Consider the following 24590-nt stretch of genomic DNA (forward strand, 5'->3'; position numbering starts at 1 on the left):
TCGTATATAAACCATTCTCTCCTCCTCCCTCCACTGAACTGAAGTTCGGCTGCAGCAAAGCCCCTCGGGCCCCCTGTGCTGATCACATCCAACAAATTTTATGGAGGTGAGCTTTGCACCACTACAATTTTTTTTTTCAGTTTCTAACACACAGGAAGACAAAACGTCTTAATTTAAAAAAAAAAAAAAGAAAAAAAACCGAAAAAATGTTCGACATTATTATTTTCTTTCCCACCGCAAACCAGGGAATCAGAGCGCGAACGGTCGAGACCCACAAATTTACATATACACCTTTTTTTTTTTTTTTAAATTTTTTTTAATTATTTTTTTTTTTCGGTAAGAGAGGATTAGCAGCGGGTGCAGGACCGGGGGCAGCGCATCCTCCGCCCGCCGCGCCGCGCCGCGCAGCGCCGCGCCCGGGGCCCGCGGGGAGCGGGGGCACCGTCCCCTCTTGCCCCGCCGGGGCGCGCGTGTGTCGGTGCGTGTGCCCGCGCGTGTGCCCGCCCGCCGGGGCCGTGCGGGGGTGTGCGCGGGTGTCCCTGCCCGCCCGCGGGCGCGCCGGGAGCGCCGCCGCCGCTGCCCTTTGATCCCGGCGTTAGTGTTAGTTAGGGGCCGGCAGGAGCGCGGGGCGCAGCCCTCGGCACCGCCGCGCCAGCCCCCTCGCCCCGGCACGGCGCCCGCCCGCCCGCCGGGAAACACATCCCCGGCCGCTGAGGGATACTGCGACCGGGGACAAGCCAGGTGCACGACCGGGTTGCGGGGGGGGGGTGGGTTAGGGGGGGTGGGGGGTGGGGGGGAGAGGAAAAGAAAGAGAGAGAAGGGGGAGAGGGAGCCCTTCGCGGTGGCTCCGGGAAAACCGGCTTCAAACCCCCTTTCCCCCGGCGAAGAGGGGAAAACCCGCCCCGGTTAGCAGCTCCCCCGGGGGCCCCGGCTTTGTGCCCGTCCGTGCCCCCCCCTCCCGGTCTTATTTGATCTCCCGTTAAACCAAGGAGGAGAATGTGAAAAAAGGGGGAAAATGCCCAGGAGGAAGCAGGAGCAGCCCAAGCGCCTCTCTTCACGTAAGTGCCCCCTCTTTTTGCCATTTTCTCCTTCCTCCTCTCCCCGTCTCCTTCCCCTCTGCAGCCGCCTCCGTCGTTTCGTGCATTAGTTTAGGGTTACAGAGGTGAAACTGACAAAGACACAGCCTGGGTTATTCCTCTTTTAGGTCTGAGCTAAGGCAGCCATGTTGGTGATGAACAGCCTTGTGCCCTTTTAATTTTTCCTCTCTCTCCTTTCCCCCCTTCTTTCTTCGCGTCTCTCACCCTTTCCTCCCTCTCCCTCCCCTCGCCCGTGATTGTGCATTTGTGCTGAGGGTGGGGGGGCGGGGGGGGGGCGGTGTGGGTTTCTCTTTGGGGCCGGAGGGAGGGGGGGTCTGTTTTATTGGGGTGGGGAGGGGGGCTAAACACCGGAGGGGAGGGCGGCGAGAGGGGAAGCGGCTGCTGGCGTCTTGTGCGGAACCAGCCGAGAGGTCCGTCCCCGGCTAAAGGTTGCGGCGGGGCTGGGCGGCCCGGGAGCGGGGCGCAGGCGGGCAGCGGCCGCGGAGGGGGCCGGCGGGGGCACCCGCACCGACCCCGGGGCCACCCCGGAGGGGGCCGCGGCCGCCGGCGGCGGCGTGGGAGGGGGCGGCGGGGAGGCAGACCGTGGCAGGCGAGGTCCCTGCAGAGCAGGGAGAGGAGGCGGCGGCGGGCTCCGGGCTCCTCCTGGCCGCAGTGAAATGAAGGGTCAGGCGAACCAGGCGAGACTCAGGCTCCGGCGGCGCTGCCCCAGACGAGAGCAGCAGAGCACAGGGCTAAAGTGCATCCGATCCTCCGCCCGCGGGCACCCCCTGCGCTTACACACACAGACACACACACACACACACACACACACACACATACAGACACACACATCCCCTGACACGGCTCACCCTGCCGTGCTGGCTCCCTCCTCCCTCCCTGCCTCTTTTCTCCCCTCTTTGCAAAACAGTTAACTTTTCTGCCGCTCGCTCTCCACCCTCTCCTCGTATTCAGCGCTCGGCAGCTATTGAGAGGGAGGCGGAGGGGAAGGGAAGAGACCTAAAAATACCCTGCCCCTGCGTGGCCCCAGGGCTGGTTTAAGGAGAGCGGGGGGTGGATGGAGGGGTCATTTGTCTGTTTGTCTGTCCCCGGCACATCTGCTCGGAGCGTGCCTGCGGCCCTTCCGCGCCGTGCTCGGGGCAGGGCGAGGGCTGAGCCGCCGGTGCCGGAGCCGGGCTCGGTCACCGGGAGTTCACCGGGGCGGCTCCTGCCCCTGCCCGCGGGGCGCCGCTGCGGGCGGAGCGCGGCGCGTCCCCCGCCCCGCTCTGCGGGCGTTGGGGCCGGGGCAGCGCTCCCAGCGCCCTTCCAGCGCCGGGATGGGGGTGTCGGCGAGGGGGGGCGCCGGGCTGGGGGCGAGGGGGGAAGGGGGGGCGGCACTTGCAGCCCCGCAGATATTTGTCACTCCTTTTCCTTTCCTCCCGAGTCGAGTCAAAAGGGCTTGAGTTGCGGTGGGCTTTGCTCGTGGGGGGGTTGATGTTTGGGTTTTTGGGCGGGGAGGTTATTCCCCCGTCTCCCCCCTCCCCATCCTTTCCTATTGCCGTTTGTCCCCGCGTAGCCCTTCGGCGGAGGAGCCGAGCCGGTAACGCCGATTCCCCGCGCAGAGCGCGGCTGGCGCGGCTCGGCTGGGCTCGGCTCGGCTCGGGGGGGGCAGCGGGAGCTCGGCGCCCGCCTCTGCAGCGCCCCGGCCCCGGCGCGGCGGGCGGGGGCAGGGGCCAAGCCCGGGCGCGCAGGGCCGTGCGCGGCCGTGGAGGGGCGGTGATGGGGCGGGAGATGGCGGGGGGGAACCGGCTCGGCAGGAGCCCCGCGGGGGCTCTCGGGGCGGGCGGAGGCGGCGGGGCCGCGCCGGGCTGGCGGCTGACCTTGCCCTCGCCCCCGCCCCGGCGCTGCCCTCCGCCCGCCCCTGGGGCTGACATCAAACCTGGGCTCCATCTTGGCTCGCCCGGGCGCGCCGCGGATGAGGCGGCGGAGGGGGCTCCGCTCGGCCCCGGGGGCTCCGCTCGGCCCCGCGGCCCCGGCCCCGCGCTGCCCCCGCCGCCGGGTTGCGGCTGCGGCCGCCCGCGGCCCCGACCTCCTGACCGCCGCGCCGGGGGAGGCCACGGCTTTTTTTGGGCCGGCGAACAATTGCCTTCATTGTGCGAATAGAGTTCGGCGTGTGTTGCTATTTTTTTTTTTTTTTAAATTACACGGCCTAATCTGTACTTCTTTCGGATTAATTTTTTTAGTTCAGTTCACTGGAGGAGTTTGGGTGGGTTGTTTTTTTTTTTCCTTCCTGGTGTGTGATACGCAAACACACCGTATGTCCCACGTGAACGCTACTTTTCGGTGGGATTTATTTATTTTAATTTCTTTTGCAACTGAATCAAAAAACTGTTATTTGACAATAATAACACTTCAGGTCACTCAGAATAATAGTGTTCTAGATTCAGCAAATGCCTTGGAATTCAGTGTACAGATGCTGTAAATAGTGATTAGGGGTCTTACTTTGGGTTTTAAGGGGTTTTTGTGGGTTTTTTGGGGGGTTTGTTGTTGTTTTAGCAACATGTTGCTTTAATGGATGCTCAGTGTAAAAAACATTTTTATTCCACAGTTCTCACTGGTTTTAGCAATACATTTCTTAGCGGGACAGAGTGCATATTTCATCTTGAAGTATTAACAGTGGCAGAACTGTAAAGTGCACCACGGGCATCCCAAAAGAAGCTGGCTAATGCTGTGCTCAACCTTAACTCTGCCCCATTGAGGGCATTGCTGTTGTGATTCACTCCTGAGTTACGTGACAGGTTCGTGAATGGTCTCCAGTACACCTAAGCGATGTAGCACCTTACTGAAACTCCCTGTGATATTTTGGATTCTGTTGCAGTTGTTTGGGAAAATAAGTAGTCAGATGTTGATACACAGAATAATTTACCAGTGTTACAGTGTAACTGAGCAAATGTAACTTGGTCTGGCAAGTCCTTGTCAACTCTAGTACAGCTTGAGTAGGAAGCTGTGTTCTCAGGATTTCTAGGCCTTAATTAGTTTCTTATAAATTGTTATGTACCCTGAAATGCACCTGAGGAACACTGTCAGGCTGCTTGCAGTGATAGTATGGAGCTGCTGGTGACCCAGACCCTGATTTTATACTTCTGTCCATTGACTTCACTGGACAGCCCTCGTGTAAATTTAGAGGTAATTCCACATGAGAAGACTGCACTGCCAAAACACACGCCATGGTGAAGAAGTCCTCTGTGCAAGAGTTTGCTAGAGATGTATGAGGCTGCTCCGAGAGTTTAGTTCATTTTCAAGGGAGTTGCTGGATACTGACGCTTCAGTGTTTGAAGGAAGAGAAGGATTGATATAATTAGATGCAATAATAGTGTGTTTTGGCGGCATCTGCTTAAAAGGGCAGAGTTAAGGTTGAGCTTTCAGTCATTGCAGTTGTTTACAACATAATTTAGTTTGGAAGGGTCTTTTAGAGGTCGTCTGGCCTAGCCCCCTGCTCAAAGCAGGGTGAACCTCAGGGTTCAGTCAGATGGATGGGCCCTTTGAGACTCCAATATTTACATGTATTGTAAGTGGAGTTTTCATGTGTAAAGAAGTCAGTTTTGGGGAACTGTTTAGCCACATATGGCAGCAGAATGTCCTCACTCACACTCTGTGAAATAAAAAGGAAAGTGCATCCTTCTTAATTTAAGATACAAAGGAATGAGGAAAGGATTTTAGGAGTTCCTGGATAGACAATGGCTCATTCATATCCGAACTAAATACTACAACAGTGTAGACTCAGTTTAAAATGACAGAGTTAGGTCTATAACTTACAAGTTTGACCAGTACACATTTGTCCTATGATTATTTTTGGACGTGACTACCTTGGACAAGTCAATTCATTTGCACTGGAATGTTTAAAGGAATTTTGCTCATTCCTGTGTGTACGTGTGTTGGAGGTTTTTCCCTCCCATTCAACCACTTCAGCACTTAAATAGTTGTTTCTCATTTATTGAGTTAGCATAAGAATCTTTAAAAATACATGTATAAATACAACTTTACCCTGTTTTTGTTCTCCTTGTTGCTTCACTTTCCATTCTACCTCAGACTATTATTTTCTTTACTGAAAATTCCTGGAAGTCTGTTACCTTTGAACTGCTCCGTGTGACTTGAAAGAGCTCAGCCTGAAAAGTAGAAGTTTTGGGAAGTCTTGAGGCACTCGAGTAAACGTTTAAGATCTAGATCACTACATAGCCTTAAGTGTAGCAATCGATACTCCTTGGGGTTTGATTCTGTCTGGGAGGCTTGTCAGCAATGCAATTTGTGAATGAATGCCACAATTCTATTTATTCAGAGCTTGCATTTGTTACAGAGTAGCAGATGCTACGCTGAGAAGTTTGAACTCCTGCTAGTTTCTGAGGAATGCTTTTAATGTAGGATGAACTGCAGTGGAATTTTCTGTTAGATTTATTTTGTTAAAGAAGGAGATGTGGAATTGATACAACATTAGTTTCAATATCAAAAACCAGATAAGTGATAATAAGGGGGCATAACTCTTCTTGCTTTCGTGGTCAGGTACAGTGTTAGATGTTCCAGATACCCTGTTGAAGTGTTAGCTCTTTCTATACAGTAAAAAACCACTTGAACTCTGTGAAGCTTTTTATTATATTGGTTTTTTATTGCTCGATTATATCATCGGAGGACAAAGAAAATACTGTCAAACAAGTAAATTAATAGTGATTTAGAGCTTCCTTCTTTTTTATTTCTGTAGCTTGCTTCATTTGATACTTTCTGATAGCAAGAGAGGAAGTGTGTTGGATAGGTTTTTCAAAAGACTTCCCAATGTCAGGAAAGCCTTTACTGTCATTTAGCATTAAAGAGTTGCCTCCAAGACAAAATACTTTTGCCAGGAACAGGAATCTTTCTCTTTTAAATGGTTGTATTACTTTACTAGCACACATTGCATGTGTAAGGGGAAGTTTTTATTTGTTCTTCTAACATATTTACTATTTTTAACCTCTTAACCACTGCAGGGATCATGATCTAGCACATAGTCAACAAGAGGATCCATGTAGGGAGAATTATTGTTATTAGTAGTACGATTAGGTTAATAACACCTCTCAAATAAACAGCAGCCTTTTGGTGGATTGAGTAACATCCCCATTATTCCATCTGAGGATACTGTTCTTATTTTGTCCCTGTTGTGCTAGTGAAGTTGTCCCAAACTTCTCAGAAATACCTTCTCCCTTCATGGTGATCCTGTCTGATGTGTAAAGTCTCTGTCTCCTTAAATTTGCTTGCTAATTTTCTTTTTTGTTACACAAACTCAGTCAGTCTTATAAGAATCATTCAGTCATAAATGTCCACAGCAAATCAATGGTAGACTATGTTTTAGTGTTGTCTGATAGTACAAAATATAAATAAATCACACTGGAGTATAGATTGGACCACCAAAAAGTCAGTGTTGTGCTTATTAAACTAGTTTAGTCTTTAGGTTCTTATGAATTAGATTTTAGAGAGGGTAGGGGTGCCAAAGATTTAAAACAAAACTGCAAACTTTTTAGTTGACCAAACAGGAAAACCTGCAGGTAGAGCAGTGGAATGGGAAATGTAGGAACATGCAGACAGAAAGAATTTTTACTTTTAAAATGGATGAAGAAGAGTCTGACTTAATCTTTGTAACAGAGGAATTGTTGCCTTTTTCATATGTAAGAAGGCAGGAGTAGGAGGAATTAAGTTTAGAAAAAAAAGAAGGAAGAAGAGGAGCCAGGAGGAGCTGGCTGTTCAAAGTGAAGTATTAGTAATTTCCTATAATTTAATCAGACCAGATCCCAGAGCAAGATAATGAGAGCATGACCTACAAAAGAGGACTTTTTGGAAGTTAAAAGGTTTTCTAACATGAAGCATCACAAGGCATGTGATTTGTCATGAAGCACTGTATAGAGGACTCTTTTTTTTCTTTCACATTGCAAAGAAATCATGATACAGACATAAGTTCAGATGGTTAGGAAATGCTAATGTGGGTTGTGCCTGGAATCCTTTTACTGTTACAGCTGTTAAAGTGCTCCAGAGTGATGCTTGAAGAGTGTATCTTCTCAATAATATTTTGTCTTCACTTCTAGTACACCATTTTTTGTTGCCTAGTTTGCCATTCATGGTATTTGTATCATTTGGGTTTATGCATACAAAACCCTTGAGGATGTATGAAGGCTAAAGTATCATGTGCCTTACAAAAATAATAATATGCAAGATATCTGGACTACAAAGTAACCAGCAACATGTAATAGAATCCAGTTTTCATGGAGATGGGGGAGTTCTCTTCCTTTCTCTATCTTTCTGCTCCTCAAAGAAAAGTTTTATTTTTGTTCTACTTTAAGTGTTCTCTCTCAAGAACAATAAATGCTATGGGATGATATGGCCATGAAGGATAATAAATTACATTGGGCTGAAGGAAAAAAAAAAAACAACCAACCTCTAAAAGGTGGATAATATCCCTTTCTCCAAGGATTTTCTTTTAAAAATGTTGATTCATACTTCTTTTGAAAGGATGCATGCTGCAGGGTTCAGGCAGCATTGATGGGTGCAACTATACACTGCATTGTGGCTACTTTAATGAAGGATTCAGCAGCTTGTAACCTGTAAACTCACATGAGAGCTTGTCTTTTAGTTTTTCCTCTTCTCCAGACTAACTTAGGGTCACAGTTATGGCAGTGTTATGCTCCCAAAAACAATTTCTCTTTTCCTCACATACCTTCAGTAGCATTTACAGCCTGGTGTCCTCCTTGGTCTAGATGACAAATATTCTCAACCTGAACTTATCAGCTTAGTAGTTAGCTCTGTTCCTTAAAATTTTTTCTGCTTTTCAAGGGGTTTCCTTGTTTGTGATGTAATTATACTGAGTAGTAGAATTCCAAGTTAAGCCTAACAGTAAGACAAGCCTGTTCCATTTTGCCGGTTAAAAATTCACATGGAGTACAAGTTTGGGTAATTTGGAATGACAAAAGAGTTATGGCTTTTGAGAAACATGCAGTAAAGGTAGAAAAACTGGGCTGCATAAATAATCCTTTTCCTTGTTCTTTTCAGTACTTTGGCAACAGGATTGGAAGTAGAGGGGAAGAGCAAGTAGTGCTGATAGCACAGTAGATAGTTTTTATGCAAGACTGATGATTTAGTTGCTGTTTAGAATAAATTCCATTAAAAATTAAAGGGTTACCAAGTGGTAGAGGTCTTGTCATGAGTAGTATAATCAGCAGAAAATGAAATTAGGTTCCAAACATCTGCACTGTTTTGTTTCTTTTGTTAGGGATGCTCTCACTAGGGTAGAAATAAAATTTTTGAAGCAACTCAAAGCCAAACTGCTGTCATCATCCCTTTGAATTCTGCATGGTCCTACCTCTAGGGATTCCCTTTCTCAGGAAGGGCTTATAGCTCTTCTGGCCCTCATCTGGGGTTTACTGCCTGGATGTGGTTTCCCTCTATGGCGGGGCTTTCTGTGCAGGTACAAAGAATTCTTCCCTGCATGGTCCCAAGTTTTATCTGAAAGTTTCTCTAAGGGAGAAGATTTGGCATAAGCTTTGCTTTAAAATTAAAACTTCCTGTTCTGAATGAATGTTTTGGACGTATCATGAATATTGGTGCCTGTTAGATTTTGTAAGATGGTGTATCAGGGCAAGTAACTTTTAGAAAAATGCATTGAAACAACTGATGGTTTTAATAAGTGTGTATTTAGCTTAATGAGTAATCCCCATGTGTGTCTTCAATGGACATTTTTTGCAAGCTTCCATACTTCACTTGACTTGTGTAGTCATACAAATAATTACTCATCTCAAAAATTAAAATACGAGCACACAACACCAGCTGATCGTTACCTAGAGTGAAAAGTAAGGAACAGAGAGAGTGCCAGGCAAGTGTATCTAGATAGCAGGTGGTGGTGTAGCTGTGTTTGCTTGCTTTCCTGAAGCACAGCCAGAGTCTCTCCCTTTATAAACCACTGTGCCAAGTCTAGACCTGGTAACTAATGACTGAGGACCCATTCCTTTATGTGTTTGGAGCAGAACTTCCTCTTATCTACCCCTGTATTTCTAGCACTTGGAGCCCGTGAAGAGCCCTTCTCAGGCACCAGTGTAAGCATAACAGCCTAGAGCTGCTCTAATTTCTGCTGCCCCCAGGCTCTCACCCTGCTCCTTGTTCTGGGAAGGAAAGGCTGACATAATCCTTTTGTCAATTCTGCGTTGCCAAAGGGAGTTCTTTGCACAGTGAATAACTCTGCAGGGGGCTCTTCTGCCCACCTTGAGGTACTTGAACATTGCCCATAACGCCTAAATAGACTTCATCATAATTGTTTATATTGTCTTCCTGCACAGTGCTGTGCCACATTGAGATAACAAAGCAAGCTCTAAATAAGCTACCTCGTGTATGGGAGGCCGTTATCACAGCAGTCTACCCAGGTTAATTCAGCTCTACTACTTGTGGGTATACTCAAGCTGGCTCAGGTATCACTACACAGCACTGCGTTATTTAGTAGAGACATGCTCTCATGAGAATCAGAGTTGTTGTCTTTGAAGGCATTTATTGGCCTGCACAAAAAAAGTGTTGGTAAAGCTCACAAGAGTTTCCAGCCGAGAAATGCACTTTGGGAAAATAAAATCAAATCCCACTGCCATTGTCACACTTGTTTGTTTGTTCAGCAGAAAGAGCCAGGAATGGAATGGACATGAACGTGAAACTTCCGCTTCGCTTCTAGCTATTCCTTTACATCTGAATTTTAGGTGGATTTTTAGGCAGAGTGTCAAAACAGGTTGCTGCCATTTTTGCTGTGTCTGTACCCTAAGTAGCCACAGCATTAGTTTCTTGTACCAGAATCCTAGATTTCTTTGCACAGAATCCTAGATTTCTTTAAAATAAGATTTGAGGAATGCCTACTTCTTGTTCAGTGCTTGCATGTTAATTATGTGACCTCTGACTTCTTAATGTTGAAAGCTGAGGCAGTACCTAAAACTGTGTGCCTGGAATTGAGGAGTGCCTGTTCCACATGGTCTGCTTCTGTGTGTTTGCCTACCACTAGGAGAAGCATCCTAATCCTCTCTTATTTGGCTTTGCTTGTTAACCCCAAGCAATCCTCTCAGGGACACAGAAAGCAGCTGTCTTTGGTAGCAAACACAGCACGACAAAACAAACACTTCTTGAAGCTTCCCTTAGATATGTTACCATAATATCATGCATGTGGGAGGAATTAGAAACACAGAGAATATAATTTGCCATGTTTTAATCTGACTTCAGGAGAGAGGGAAAAAATTAAATTATAGGGAAGTAGATTCCCATGGCATGTACAGGAAGGAATAATTTCAGTATCTGAAACCTAAACCTTTTGTTTCTGAACCAGTTGGAAAGCTAATGAGCATCAGCACTTCAGGCAGAATATAATGGTAAATGAGGAGCACGTTATTTACCAAAAGTAGAGCAGAAGCTGCTTATAGCAAAAGTAAACAGAAACTAGTCAAAACTATAAGAGATCTTAGTTAAAGCTGGTACTCTGGTCTGTTATTACCTGCTGTGGTTGAACATTGCCATACATACAGTTTGTGAGCTCTTCCCTTTGCTTTGTGACCCCTTGATAGGAGTTGTAAACTCAATAGGGATAATTACAGGCACTGTTGATCTGAGGTTTCCCATGTTTTGGTTTTTTTTGCCAGCTACATATTAAGGTGACAGGGATTTCTAGTTGACTTTGTTTCTTTTAATTTATTGATCCCTGAAACAACTTTAATAAATGTGTTCTAAAGCAACAATTCCATATATTTTAAAAGTCCTTTCCTAAGAGTCAGTGTTTTGAGTGCTTACTGTGGGTTTTTCTCTTTCTGTATGTTAATAAAAGGTAAAGAAAGTTCACAGCATTTGCTTTCACACTACCTTTCTGAGTTCAATATTTAGAATGATTTAAGATGACCTCACTGAGTTCCACTTAACATTATTTTTAAGATTGAACTTTATGTTTATTATCAGGAAAGGGCCATCTTTGCAGCTTTCCTTTGATCTCCCTTGTGCTGTTAGGGTAATGCAAATGTTACAGAAGTTGCCTTGGCCTTCCCAGACCAGGATTCTTATTGCATGGGAGTGGGGGATGTTTCTAGGAGAGAAATAATACTGTTATTTCATACATCTTCATAGCACTAAAACTTAGAATAGCCTATGAATCAGAGATGGAAAGAGTTAGAGATGAAACCGTGGCTGGAATGCACTCAGATCTAGTTATTGCTGGTTAACAGCCATTTCCAGCTGCTGTTGGTAAGCCAGTGTCCAGGCTCTGTCTGGGTTAGAAAACACAAGGGAGAATCAGAGCGCATCCTTTGCCAAATACTCACGTGCCACACAGGAGAGAACGTGGCCCTACACATGAACTGAAGTGTTTGGATTATTGAATATGTAGCAGTAGTGATTCTTCCCAATCGAGCGGAATGAAATGCTTTTGCCGGAATGCCACGGGGACCGTTGGGAAGGCGAGATGTCTTATTCATGCTCAGAGAAGGAAATAACGAGCTAACCAAAAAAGTCAGAGTATGCATAGGTCAGAGTGTACAACACCACATCAGCTCATCAAGGTAGGCAAATACAACCAGTTCTTTGACAGTTTTTCAAGCTCTAATATGTCCTTTATATGGAGAGCAGACAGCCAGACTCCTGCAGGAATAAAGAGACAGAGATAGAGATGCTGTGCTTGTCTTTCTTCCTTAGAAACTACCTGGGTTAACTTCGTGCTGGGGAGGTGAAAACCACCCTTTGGCCAGTAAGAATTTTTCTCATGCTGTTTTACTGGTGCTGTGAGCTGTATCTGTGTTCAAACAGTTTTTGGGTCCAAGAGCTCTAGACTGCAATGACAGAGCTGTTGGGGTTATATGATGATTGTGGGGATGTCTGGAGCCTTGGCAGTGTAGTTTACAGACATGAGATCTCTGGCATTTTGAGTGCTTGTTTGGGTGGTTGGTTTTTGGTTTTTTAACTTGAGCTCAACAGGGAGTTTTCTTTAGAGAATCTTCACACCTATCAGCAGAGCTTCACACACAGCCTTTTTCAGCTTTAATCCTTGTGTAGGACTACTACACTGATGAGGACTAGTTTTCTTCTGTCTCTCTGTCTATTTCTTCAAAACCACTTGTGGTGTAATCACTGCTTTTATCACTGATGATTTTTCTCTTTTTCACCTTTTGCCAGTCAATATTTATGATAAGTTTTCTATACCAGCTGAAGAAGATTGGTCAGGAAAGGTAGGAAAGTGGAGAAATAGTAATTTTTCATTTTGTTAATATCAGTGCTTTATCAGTGTCACTCCCTAAAGACTACTGGCGGTTTCAGAAGTTAATAGAATGAGAAGTTATTTGGAACTGGTTCAAGAGAAGACACAGCATGCCTTTAAGCACTGGAGAGAAGAGGAAAAGTGAAGGTTGCCATTTGTATTATCCTCAACATTGATGGCCTGGCTCAGGAAATTAGAGACAGTAGTCATGGAGAAAGCAGCTCAAAAATACCATGTTCTTCTGTAGGGCTTCTGATTGCTCTTTCAACTGAAAGTTGTACTTTCTACAGTAGTACTTAGACATCAGGAAGTAGTTAGACATCAGAAAGAGACAAGGAAATATTGTTTCCTCTACCTTTGTTGGTTATGTATGTTGCATAGGAGTATGAGCCAGGGATTCAACCTGCTGTCCCAGGCACGTGTGAAAAACAGAAAAAATAGTTTCAGCCTGAAACAGAGCCTGTATTCTAATTAGGTCCTGTAGGAAAGATACACCTAGCAGTTTCTCGAGGAAACTGAGGTAATAGTTATTGAGGTTGTTTGAGCATCTGTAGAGCAGTTTTCCCTCAGGATGATGCTACGGGGGGAACAGAAGTAAGTAGGGAGAAAGTTGGAAAGCATGCTCCTTGAAATGACTGGATGTGTTCTGGTACTGCTGTATGTTTTTGCAGTGCTGCTGAAAACTTCTAATAGAGCTTTTCTCAAGTATTGGAGCTATGCTAGGCTTACATTAGTCTGCCTCTGTACAAACCCTGGTGGGAGTTTACCACCTCTCAATTCCAAACTTTGACTATGCCTTTGAAGAGATACAGGAAACCAGATCTATTCCATGGTCCATTGTGTTTAATAACTTCTGTGTGTAGAGGAAGAAGAATGGTATATAATAGTACTTCTGTTTTCAGTGTCTGTATTAGGTATTTTCTCTTCTCCTGTTCTGGAAATCTCTTACTCTTACCAGTGAGAGAGGAAGCATGGAAAGTGAAATTTTACCTGAACTCACATGCATCTACCTTGCCGTAGATTTAATATTCCATTTTTAGCCCAGATCAGCTCACTGGCAAGGATGATAGCCTGTGGTTTTTCCACACTCTCCTGCCACCTGCGAGCATTGGACTGTTCTTTAGATTCCCACCAGGAACACTGAAGCAGCTCTGCCTTGAAGATACAGTCAGTAACTGCAGGTCTTTAATAGTATTTGTTTGTCTTACCTTCCTCTGGTATATTAATGATTTCTTCCTACTTTATAATGTGTAGGGAGCACGTGGCTTGGGGAGGAAGGTGGTTTGGACCTCATAGGAGATGCTGAGGGGAGACTGGGAACCTCATGCCCTGTGTACATGCTCAGCCATGCAAGGAGCAGCGATGGAGAGACAGCAGGTGCTCTTGCTGTGGCATTCAGGTGGGCTGAGGGAGCACCGAGGGTCGTACACAGAGCAAGAGTAAATGTGGAGACAGCAGCCTCAAATAGTGACAGCAAGGGAGCTTTATTTTCTGGAGCTATCACTTTGCTGTTTAGAAACCTTTTTTTAAATAAGCCTGTTGTAATCTTGTTTATAGTAATTAAGGATTTGTTAGTAATTTAAATAGTTGGTTTTGGCAATGTGCAGGTCGTCTTCTCACATGTACTGGTAATGTCAGGTTGAAAACATTTACACAAGGATAAAAGTCAAGGAAGCAGGTAATTGACTGATTTATCAACCTTAGCAGACAATTTTTTCTGATACATGATGGTGGCTATGGTAAATTTACTCTGGATTGCTTAAGGGCATGATACTATATGGTGTGCACAACACACGAGGGCAGCTCTTTGAAATGAATGGGTGAAGGAGCGGGTAATCAGCCAGTGTGGTTTTGGTGCCTTGATTAGCCTCTTGGTCAATGGTTCGTCCTGTAGGAAAGTTGGGAATTGCTCTGCACAGCACAGCTCAGAACATAGGTGATTGTGGCTTTTTTCTGGAGCTTTTAGATCAATTTTAATCTTTCAGGTAATGAGAACTTCTTGTATACTTATGGTCATCCCCAAGCCATAATAATGAATTACAGTAGTGATCAGTAAGTTATTTTCATTGCCAATTGTTTGTATGCAACAAAGCATAGATGTTTGAATACTTTTCTCACTTTTTTTGCCAGCTGAATTGACACTTGCAGCTCCTCATCCACTTCCTTTCCAACTGTAAGGGTTACTAAAATCACATTGCTGTGGTGACCCTGTCAGTTTTGAATGACTAACCACAATAAAACGAGTTGCACGTATTGAGGGTTAATCAGTGTTACAATAATCTACAGCATAAACTTTATTCTTGGCTGCTGTAAATTGTGAGGAATATTTAAGGATTTCCATGCCTCCTTTTTTACTGTTGGGGTTGTGACTGCCGAGGCTTGCAGTGCATTTCAGTGAATGAAGATGTGTTTTGTTGCAGTAAAGAGTTGCGACAGCTATCACTGCAGCCAGTTCTGGGGAGGTGGCAGGTCAGGTGCAGGCCTTAATTAAGATGAATTGTTTGCTGATGAAGGCACTCAGTAAGAGTAGGCAGTTTATAGACGTAGCTCAAGACCAGAGAACACAGGTATGCAAAACACCAATTTTGTTACCAAGTTAAATGAAGATTAATAAGCAAAGCTTTCCCACATTTTTTTGATACTTAGATCATACAAAATGTGATGTAAAAACCTGTACTATTCATAATTACTTCAGTTTTGGTATAGAGGTTTCTTTTCTTGGGTAGATCTTGCTACATAAAAGCGATACCGTTAAGGGTTCTTCTCCCAGTTTTCCTCCAGTGCTTGCCAAAGCTTTGTGGATACCACTGGCAGCCAAGAAGAATATAATCACTTTAAAATGCCTTGAGCCATGGAGTTGATAAATAGATTCTCTAAGCATGTCTTATACTTACCCTTCGTTTTGGAGACTGATCATCACAGCACCAAAAAGCTTTGTAGGGTACACAGAAAACTTCCTCTGGTCTTACTTGAGCCATTTGAGGGAGAGGCTTACCTCTCTGAAATGAATAAATTTCCTTTATTTCTGAGCCTTTTATTCCAGGTCATAGGTAAAGTTTTTGTCTAATTCCATAACTATTCACATTTGCCCACCTCTTTTCTTGAACTCCATTATGTTTTAAGGGATGATAGTTGTAAAGAACTGAGGTTGTTATTCTGCTTCTTTTGTTTTAGATATATTAATAACATAGTATGATCTTTCAATTTTCTCAAGCAGAACTGTCCAAGTGAATGGATCTTGTCTTCCATAACACCTCAACAGAACTGTGTGATGATAGATTGAGAGTGTTGAGTTACTTCCTCGCTTGAGCTCATTCAGATTGTCTAATTTGATAATGGGTGTCCTTCCTTCTATCTCTTTTTTGTTTGTAAGTCAGGGATAATTGCAGCCTGTGATTTTGTCAGGAAAAAAAAAAAAAAGAAATTCTGTGTGTTGATGTCTTCTGCCTCAAATATACAATAGAAAACTATGACCGAGAACTGGACTACTACAAAGCACGTAGCCATTTGGAAATGAGTAACTGAGCCTCTGGTTTGCAAATAGACTATGTTTAAGATAAGGTAGTTTTGTGTTTCTGCTTAGAATTTCCTAATAGAGACACTAGTTCTGTGTTCCATAAGCAACTTCTCAAAGAAGGTTTCATTAATGACCTGCCAAGGGAATAAAATCTCATTCATGGAGTTAAATGCTATTGAATGATTGCTTTAAAATATTATGGATTTCTATAGTGAACATTGGCATTCAAGCGATTATCTCCCAGAATAATTTGATCTAGCATGGAAACTAAATTTCCTTATTTAGGAATTTTGTGGTTGTAGCCAGCTTTTCCAAATTGTTAGCTTGAATTGTTTGGTGTTTCATTTCTAGTGAAGGCCCATGTTGGGAAATTTTAGGATATTTTCCCTCCTTTGTGAGCTAGGCTGACATGATAGGTCTTGTCTCTGTTATGAGGAGATATGCTAAGGATAATGGAAGTCTTGAGAATGGTGTTTAGCTCTTCTTATTTTGGCGGTGCCAGCATCCCTGTTACCTTTTGTGATCTGATACTTTCCCATTGCAAAAACCTATTGCCTTAGACATCTCTCTAGAGTGAAACAAATGAACAAGCAAAGTAAATTTTGGCTAGCTAAAAGTAATTTTAACGAGGTTTTATAGTTCCTTATACCTAAGAAAAGGTAGACCTTCCAGTTGCTGTACGGAACTTAACACGTAAGTGATCCCACAATAATAAATGTGCGCTGATGCAAATGATATACTGCCATTCCAGGTGCAGGGAATCTCTCTGTGTAGACTGAGATAGTTCAGTTTGAACCATCAAAGATTGTTAAAGCTGTTCCCCATTTCCACCAGAACTGTGGGAATAACAGTTGAGCTCCTGAACATATAGTTTGTCCTCAAATTTATAATAATCTATGAGAGATTTAAACTGATATCATAGCTGGGTTTAAAAGACCAAGAGAAGCCTGAAATGCCTGATAAGGGACTTCAATCTGCCTCAGAAGTTGCTGTCTAAAAAAGTATTTGGTTTTATAGCAAATAGTTTATCATCCTCTCTGTTTACATTGGGCAGAAGAGGTGTATTCCTTTGAAATGTTAATGTACAGACTTCAGGTTTTCAGTTGGCCACATTCCTTTAGTGTATAAATCAGTCCGATCGCTATCTTGTGCTTTACAAAACATGTGCCCAGCCTCAGCTGTAGGTTATTGTAGGATATTCGTGAGGGCCTGTGGAAGAAACTTTCAATAAGTCTGGCTGTGGTATTTTGCCCAGTCTCCATAAAACTGTTACAAGAACATTGGTAACATAAAATATGTTTTGTAAGGAACATGATTTTCTATTGTTTTACTGACACTCTGTGTGTTTTATGAACCTGTCTTGGGGCTACTAGCCAGCCTTTGCAGCATAAGCTGACTTTAGAAATATTTGTTTCTTCTGAAAACCTCAATCATAAAAATCAACTGTCTTTGTCTACCTTCTCTCCAGTTATTTGAGGTGTTGATCATAGAATCAGAGAATGGGTAAGGTTGGAAGGGACCACAGTGGGTCGTCTGGTCCAACCTCCCTGCTCAAGCAGGGTCATCCCAGAGCACATGGCACAGGGTTGTGTCCAGACAGTTCTTGAATATCTCCAGTGAGGGAGACTCCACAGCCTCTCTGGGCAATCTGTTCCAGTGCATGGTCACCCACACAGTAAAGAAGTTCTTCCTCATATTCCAGTGGAACTTCCTGGGCATCAGTTTCTGCCCGTTGCCTCTTGTCTTATTGCTTGGTGCCGCTAAGAAAAGCCTCTTGGCACCCTCCCTTCATATAGTAGTATATATTGATGAGGGCCCCTCTCAGTTGTCTCTTCTCAAGGCTGAACAGGCCCAGCTCCCTCAGCCTTTCCTCCTATGAGATGCCTCAGTCTGTTCATCACCTTTGTAACCCTCCACTAGACCCAGTCCAAGAAATCCATGTCTCTCTTATCCCGAGGAGCACAGAACTGCGCACAGTATTCCAGAAGCAACCTCACTAGGGCTGAGTAGAGTGGCAGGATTGCCTCCCTGGTGAACAAGTCGGGTCAAGACAGCTGATGAAAGCTTTTTGTGTAGGATGCTATTCTGTGGCATACCACTTGAGAAATGGTCTTCAGAAGTATTCCCCTCCTCCAAGGCCATGTGTGTTCCATTCTGTTTCATGCACACACCACGAGTAGTTCGGATCACTGAGCCTCAAACTGTGGCAAAATCCAGCTATAACCAAGTAATTAGAAATTATAGTGAGGCAAATATTATACATGTATTCTAATACACATATACTATTTATGTGTAACATTGTTATTTATTACTTTATAAGACATCCTACTCTGCCCACCTGCTTTTCACGGTTGCTGATTACTGGGCTTCACTGTAAAGGTCTGTAGAACTTTGCTTCTACCAGGAAGATGCTGCCAGCCAATTCTAGAGAAGACGTTTTTTTAATTAGTATCAGAGTCTGTGGGGGCCAGCCCAGCTGCAGGTATCCCAGATAAGGCTTCTAAAGCAGTCTAAAGCATCATATTGTGGCCATCCTGACTGCATGGGCCAACTCTTCCCTGAGAGGTGTAGTATGTTGTCAAGGTTTGGGATGGGAGAGAGAATCCTCTGGTGTTTTTCACTGACAAGACATGATATACTTTGCACCCCACAAGACCAGAGGAGATAGGTGGCTCAGATTATTCACTCCTCCTGTTTTCTCATTCCTGCCTCCTTTACATCAATTTTCTGATGATTTTTTGACAGAGTGAGTAGTTTTCTGCCAGATTAGTGAGTTGAAATTCTTAATTCTTGGCTCATCAAGCAGTCAAACAACAGAGCCAATCTAAGAGAGGGCACAGGACACTTCTTCTCTCAGTCTTGAGCTTTTGATACCTCAGTATTCTCACTGCACTGTAGGGTGATGCCTGTTTCTTTGGTGCTTAAAATCTCTGAGTCCCAGTGGAAGTGACACTCCTCAAACACTAATCCCATTGCTACTAACTATAACCTCTTGTCTAGAACAGAAGAATAGGTAATCTTTCTTGGAGGCAATATGTCAAACATCCATCGTTCTAGGAGTTACCTTTTGAACTTGTTTTGGGGGGAGATCAGAGTTGTTGTCACCATAAGGCCCTATCTTGTGGTCTGTCAGCCAGCCCTGAGAATCTTCATCAGGTGGTGACAGCTCTCCTCAGGAGAAACTGTGTACTTCTGTCCTCTTCTGTGGATACTTGCTGGTAAAAGATGGATCTTTTTGGCAGCTAATGAAACCCACTTGACACATTTATTTCTTGTGGCTGAAAGTAGAAGGCCACTGCCTCTGTTTCCCATCTACCATAAAATTCCTCTCCTTTGAGGGACAGGAAATAAAGACAGTTTTATGTTATCTGTGATAAGCATTTTCAGTAATCTGTCCTGATTCCCTTGTTCCTTGGAAGAGTCCATCACACCTGAATTCTGCCTTTGAAAGGAAACTGAGATGCTGTACATTCATTTTGATATTCTGTGACTGTCTAGCAGTTGACAAACCTGAATGCACGATACTTGTGCGCATTCAGTTGTTTGTGCACATAGGCAAAACATCTGGAAGAGTTCTAGTTACTGAAAGGTAATTAATGTTCTCTAATCTTGTTCATTTTGCAGTTGTCTTTCAAAAAAGCAGTACTAGAGAAATTGTTAGGTGAATATTCTGGGGCTTTCTTGTAACATGGATTTTTTTCAAAGTCATTAAAGTTAGGGATAAAAGCAGAGAATATATGCCCTGTCTTTAAAAACTGTGCCTTGCTTTTCTCCTCCCCTCCTTCCCTCCAGTTAGGAAAATTATTATCTTAGAAGATGTGGAGATGAAATACAGGGTCCTACCTAGGGCTTCTTTCCCTATCTAATTGTGTGAGTATTTTCACACAACTTAAACACAGGGGAGAAGGACAGAACAGAAGAGCTGTGGCTCTTTGGCAGTTCCTTCTTGCAGCCGAGCTGCTCTCTCTAGGTCAGCCTGCAGCAGAGAAATTTGGTTCAAGCACCAGCAACACTGCTAAACCATTTTGTGAGGAGGTCAAGAGTTGAACAATCATCCCGTTGATAAGGGAGCGAGCCAGAAATTCCATTCAAAGAGGACAGTGACTTCCTGTGCTGCTTACCTATTATAGGTCACAGAAATCATGAAGGGAAAATAGGGGACCAAGGGCACTCTAGCACATGACTGTTTATATAACTGTGACTTTGAAGTTTTATTTGCTGCTGTAGATATATTAAAAGGAGTTAAGGCAGGCCTTTGTGTCTTTATTAAAATCATGATTTTCTAGTAAGCATCCCTATGGGAAAATCAACGTAGCTGCTGCACTGGATATACACTCTAATCAAATGTGGCTGTAAGTGCTTTTTAGAGGTGGAGGCTGTGGGGTGTTGGTGCACAGTATGCCCAGCTTTTTGGAGGTAGTCCTACTACACACACATCTGCGTGGTCTGTTGGATGTGGGAACCCACAAAAGTTGTTCAGCCCAAAGAAATTACATACACCATTTTTTATTTGAAATGCTTAAAGATCAGTCTGAATACCAAAAGGGTAGTTTGTAGGCAGGCAGCTAGACTCAGCAATTTATATAGGATACCACAGAATAGACTTCCCAGATACAACTGTCATTTTTGGACCTGTGCCTTCTGGTTTCTATAGTACCTGATTGTGAAATCAGCAAGGGTTTATGTGCAGCTGACAGCCAGAGAAAATGTGAATTAGAAAGTGATGTGTTATTAGCAAGTGGTCTCTTGTAATTATTTTTTACCATTGCTAAAGTGATGCACTTACACAGTGTAGATAATTTATCTGAAGGTATCTATTATATTCAGTCTTTAGCTCCTTCATTCTTTTCTCCTGTGTATTATCTGGTCTGCGCTAAATTCTGAGTGTGACACTTTTGTGGCTGATAGTCCTCATGAAAAGTGCTGTTTGCAGTTAGGACGTTGAGTTCCTCTCCTAATTTCATCCTGGAGCTTCTCTATTATGTCTTTTTCTTTCCTGGTTCCCCTGAAACTGTTCTGCCCAGGGTAACTAGCAACCAGTCTCTGGCAAATGTCAAGGCTTCTGTACCAGTGATACTTACTGGATTTGGCTGAAGTGAGGATCCTTCTGTATTCCAGTTCTAGAGGGTGTAAGTTGGCTGACTGTTGCAGAGGTAAGATGGAGACATTGTGAGCCTGTGTTAAACTTGAATGTACACCCATCATGTGTCGGAAAACTTGTTTTATTTGGAGATGGTGCTGATGGTAACAGTCATGATGGAACCTGGGCTACAGCACCTGTAAAGAGAGGGTATTCTGATATGGACTACCAGGAGAGTGAATTTCAGCCTGTGACTTGATTCCCTAATCCTCATTTGAGAGTTCTGAGAAAGCAACCAGGAAGGAATAGAACATGACAACCCATCCTGGAGGCCAAATATGAACATACCAGTTTACTATCTGTCTCACCTCTGTCTTGTCCGTGACTAGTTAAAACCTGTTACAGTTGTCCATGCCTTCTTGGTCATTGGCTGTTCTTTCTCTTCATTCATTCATTCCACTTTTCTTGCTGTCACTGATAAAAGTCACATGAGACTAAGTCCTAGGTTGCTCAAGTGTTATCTCTGCCTTGGTTTTGATGCATTTGCCTATTTACTTGGCCTTAAGCTGATTGCTCAACCGAGTCAGTTGGTGTTTCCTGAGAACTCCTTTTGGATGGCTTACTGCTTCATTTAAGTTTAATGTGTTCTTTTAAATTCTTTAGGTATCTTTGCAGAGCTCCTCAGTTCCCTAGTGTAAACCTATCACTTAATCCAAGCTCTTTCAGTAGGCCTAGGTACAGTGTTTAGTATAAAATAATACAGAGAGTGATTTATGGTAAGTGTTAGAGATGGAATGATAGAGCTGTTGGGGCAGCAAATTAGGAAGATGACCTGTGGTCAAATAGACAGCAAATGCAATTGTAATTTTAAGTTTAGGTTGACACAAACTTGAATGATGATATCTGAAATCCTTATGTAGATGAAGACAATTGATATCAATAAATATGAGTTTTGGCTCTCCTGTATCTTTAAATCCTGGTCCTGTAGACTCCCAGTTTTTTCTTGAAATGTAACTGTTGAAAAAAGGGCAATTTTGCTTAATTTATCTCATCAGCAATTTTCCTGTGCGCATTTCTTTGAAATTATTCAACTTCTACCTACTTCTGTATTTACTTTAATTTTCATTCTGTAATCCCATCATTACGGTTTCCATATGTTTCATATCACTGTAGCATATGGATTTCGGTATTGAAGTTCTTTAATTTACTCATTACAGTGAATGATTAAAGTGGAATTTTGTCCCACTTAGCATGAAAATTCAGTCTCTTTGGGGTGGGTTCCTTAGCCGTAGCCTCTTCTCAGATAATTCCTGGTGGTCCAAATGGTGTTCTTTCCATCATGCTTTCACTGCCCGTGTCTGTTGCTCTGTGCCACGATTTGAAGGCTCTTCCCTTTTCTGTAGATCTAGCCTGCTACGTTCATATTTCTCCACTCCAAGACCTACAAAGTGGAGTTTGTGGATCATTTCACACTTACCTCTTTCAGGAATGGCAGGTGTACATTACCTTGGGTAACAGTTAAAGTTTCCAGCATTTGAATTGGGTGGCTCAGTGTATAAATCAACAAACATGTTTGTCTTTTTCAGTTTTGAGATGTAAGTAGTTTGAGCAAGTTAATATTTACATTTCTATTGGCACCAGGGTCAGATTCTAATCAGCACTCTAAATAAAAGGGCACATGGTCACAAACTGAAATAACACACTTTGGGATCAATAAGATTTGTCTGTCAGACTGATCTCTTGCAGAGGAAAATGAACTTCTCTGTATTTGATAACAAGCAGATGAGTTGGCAAGCAAGGGAAACTGGCACTTCTTCAAACAGTGCTTCTGCACACACTTGTGGCTTTGCCAGAGATGGATATTGGGCTACATCAGTGGCAGCAGTCACCCAACAGTACTTTTGCACACTTTGGTGCCTTTTGTCATTGCTGACAGGAGTGGAAAACACTTTTGTGAGGCTCCGGGGTGCTGTGTGATGTGATAGTCCCAAAGCATGCAGATATCTGTGACTTCCATTAGCCTCTGCCAGTGGCAAAAGGTTTGGGAAGCAGTTCTCCTTCCAGAACTGCTGTGGAAATCAGAAAAAAGCAGCATTTGCATGTCTTGACTCTTGTATCATGTTGGGAAGAGGCAAGCTGTTGAGCAGTTCCTTGGTAAAAGCTGGTGAGATTCCCAGCCAGGTCTTGTTCCAAAGGAAGTCACTGAGAATTTGCCTCTAACTCTGAAGTACCTTTTCCTGCTTTACAACTTCCATGTTGTTTCTTACCCATGTTTAGCATTTCAAGCTGCAATAGAAATGAAATGCCAGTAGCTTAAAGTAATTCTGTAATAATGAACTGTAGTGTGTTTATGGTGGAGAGAAGAAATTTAAATGTGATATTACATTTCTATTCCTATCTTTCAAGGATTCTCACTGGAGCTCTATAGCTGTGTTGTGAGAAAAGGGAAAAACATGACATGCAAATCTTCTGCCACAGATGTGAAATACAGCTGAAGTTTCTTGCCAGACATGTGGAGGTTGTCTCCTGTTTCAGACAAACCTGGTCTGGGTGACCCATGAACCCTCTGTGTTGAGGGAAAGTTTCATATAATTTGAATTCGTAAGGAAGCTGGTGGATTGGGCTGATTTCTCCTGGAGTTCTCAAGCTTGTTCAAACTCACAGGCTCACAAGTCAATGTGAATTAAAATTCTGCCCTGAAGGCCTTGAATGGCAACTTCGCTTAGAAATTAAATTGCCAGGCTTCACCATTACGCTTCTAAATCAATTCACTGCTGTTTGAAAGGAGAGTTGACTGAGCTCATGATAAGACCCTGGTGCTGGCTTTTTCAGCATTAACCTTACAACCTTAAAATACAGTGGGCTTGATACTGCAGCAACTGGGAATTACTAAGAAGTGGAAAATTAGAACTGTGTCAGCAGTTAGAGGTCTGGTTTCTGGGCACAGAAAGAAACTGCACTGGTGAGGAAGAAAAGTATCCAGCTGGCTTTTGGGATAGTGATGCTGCAAAAGAAATTTGCCCTTTATTATAGAGACTGCATGGAGCCTTGAGAGGGCTTGAGTGGTTACAGGTAGATTAGCAACAGGAGAGGGAGCTCTCACTGCGTTCCCAAAGAGGAGGGAAATTCTGGGCTTGGGAGCAGGCCTTGATGAAGAGTCCTGCGCTCCCGCTGCTCCCTGTCAATGCCATGTTGGCAGCTACTCTTTCATATAGGCAAGACCAGTGGAGAATGTGCTTGTCTGAAAAAAAAAGGCAACCCGTGTCCTGTTCCCACATCTCTCCAGCTGTTCTTCCCCCCCTCTTTGTACCATTAACTTAAAATACCAGTGTCCTGTTCTTCAGCTACGGTGAGTGTTCTCTGAGATGTCAGCTTTAGAAAGGAGGAATAGTAATGTTCCACATATATTCTCACTATCTTTTGTAGTAGGAGCAAGAACTGGTGCAGGTGAGAATGAAGAATTCCTTTCCAGTGCAAGCAGAATGAGCAAAATTGAGATATTGGTAAAGTAGTGTCATTTAACTGGTATTTTAAAGAGTGGTTGCAACTAGGAAGCTTATAAACACTAAGAAATTCAGGTACGTGGCAAGGAACAGAGAAGTTTGGGGGGTTAGTAAGCTGTAGATTTCTCTAAAACCAAAATCCACC

The 24590-nt window shown here is 43.8% G+C and overlaps 1 protein-coding gene across 8 annotated transcripts in view; it reads left to right on the plus strand.

The window, feature by feature from the left end:
* The first annotated feature begins 522 nt into the window (after nucleotides 1–522).
* The window catches only part of ZNF827 (zinc finger protein 827), a 106235-nt gene continuing 82167 nt past the window's right edge, over nucleotides 523–24590 (plus strand). For 5 of the 8 annotated variants that reach the window (XR_007905038.1, XR_007905037.1, XM_051790901.1 and 2 more), the window contains exon 1: nucleotides 792–1058. Coding sequence is in view for 6 of the 8 variants with exons in the window: in XM_051790901.1 (XP_051646861.1) it covers nucleotides 1016–1058 (43 nt within the window). In the remaining 2 variants the exon portion in view is untranslated. Of the gene's footprint in view, nucleotides 742–790; nucleotides 1059–24590 lie in introns of those variants that run through there. The other 3 variants (XM_051790896.1, XM_051790898.1, XM_051790897.1) reach the window with 2 other exon arrangements.

The sequence above is a fragment of the Manacus candei genome, unplaced genomic scaffold (genome assembly GCF_025592945.1).
Source record: "Manacus candei isolate 608988 ecotype Guabito, Panama unplaced genomic scaffold, ASM2559294v1 h1tg000028l, whole genome shotgun sequence".
Taxonomy (NCBI): domain Eukaryota; kingdom Metazoa; phylum Chordata; class Aves; order Passeriformes; family Pipridae; genus Manacus; species Manacus candei.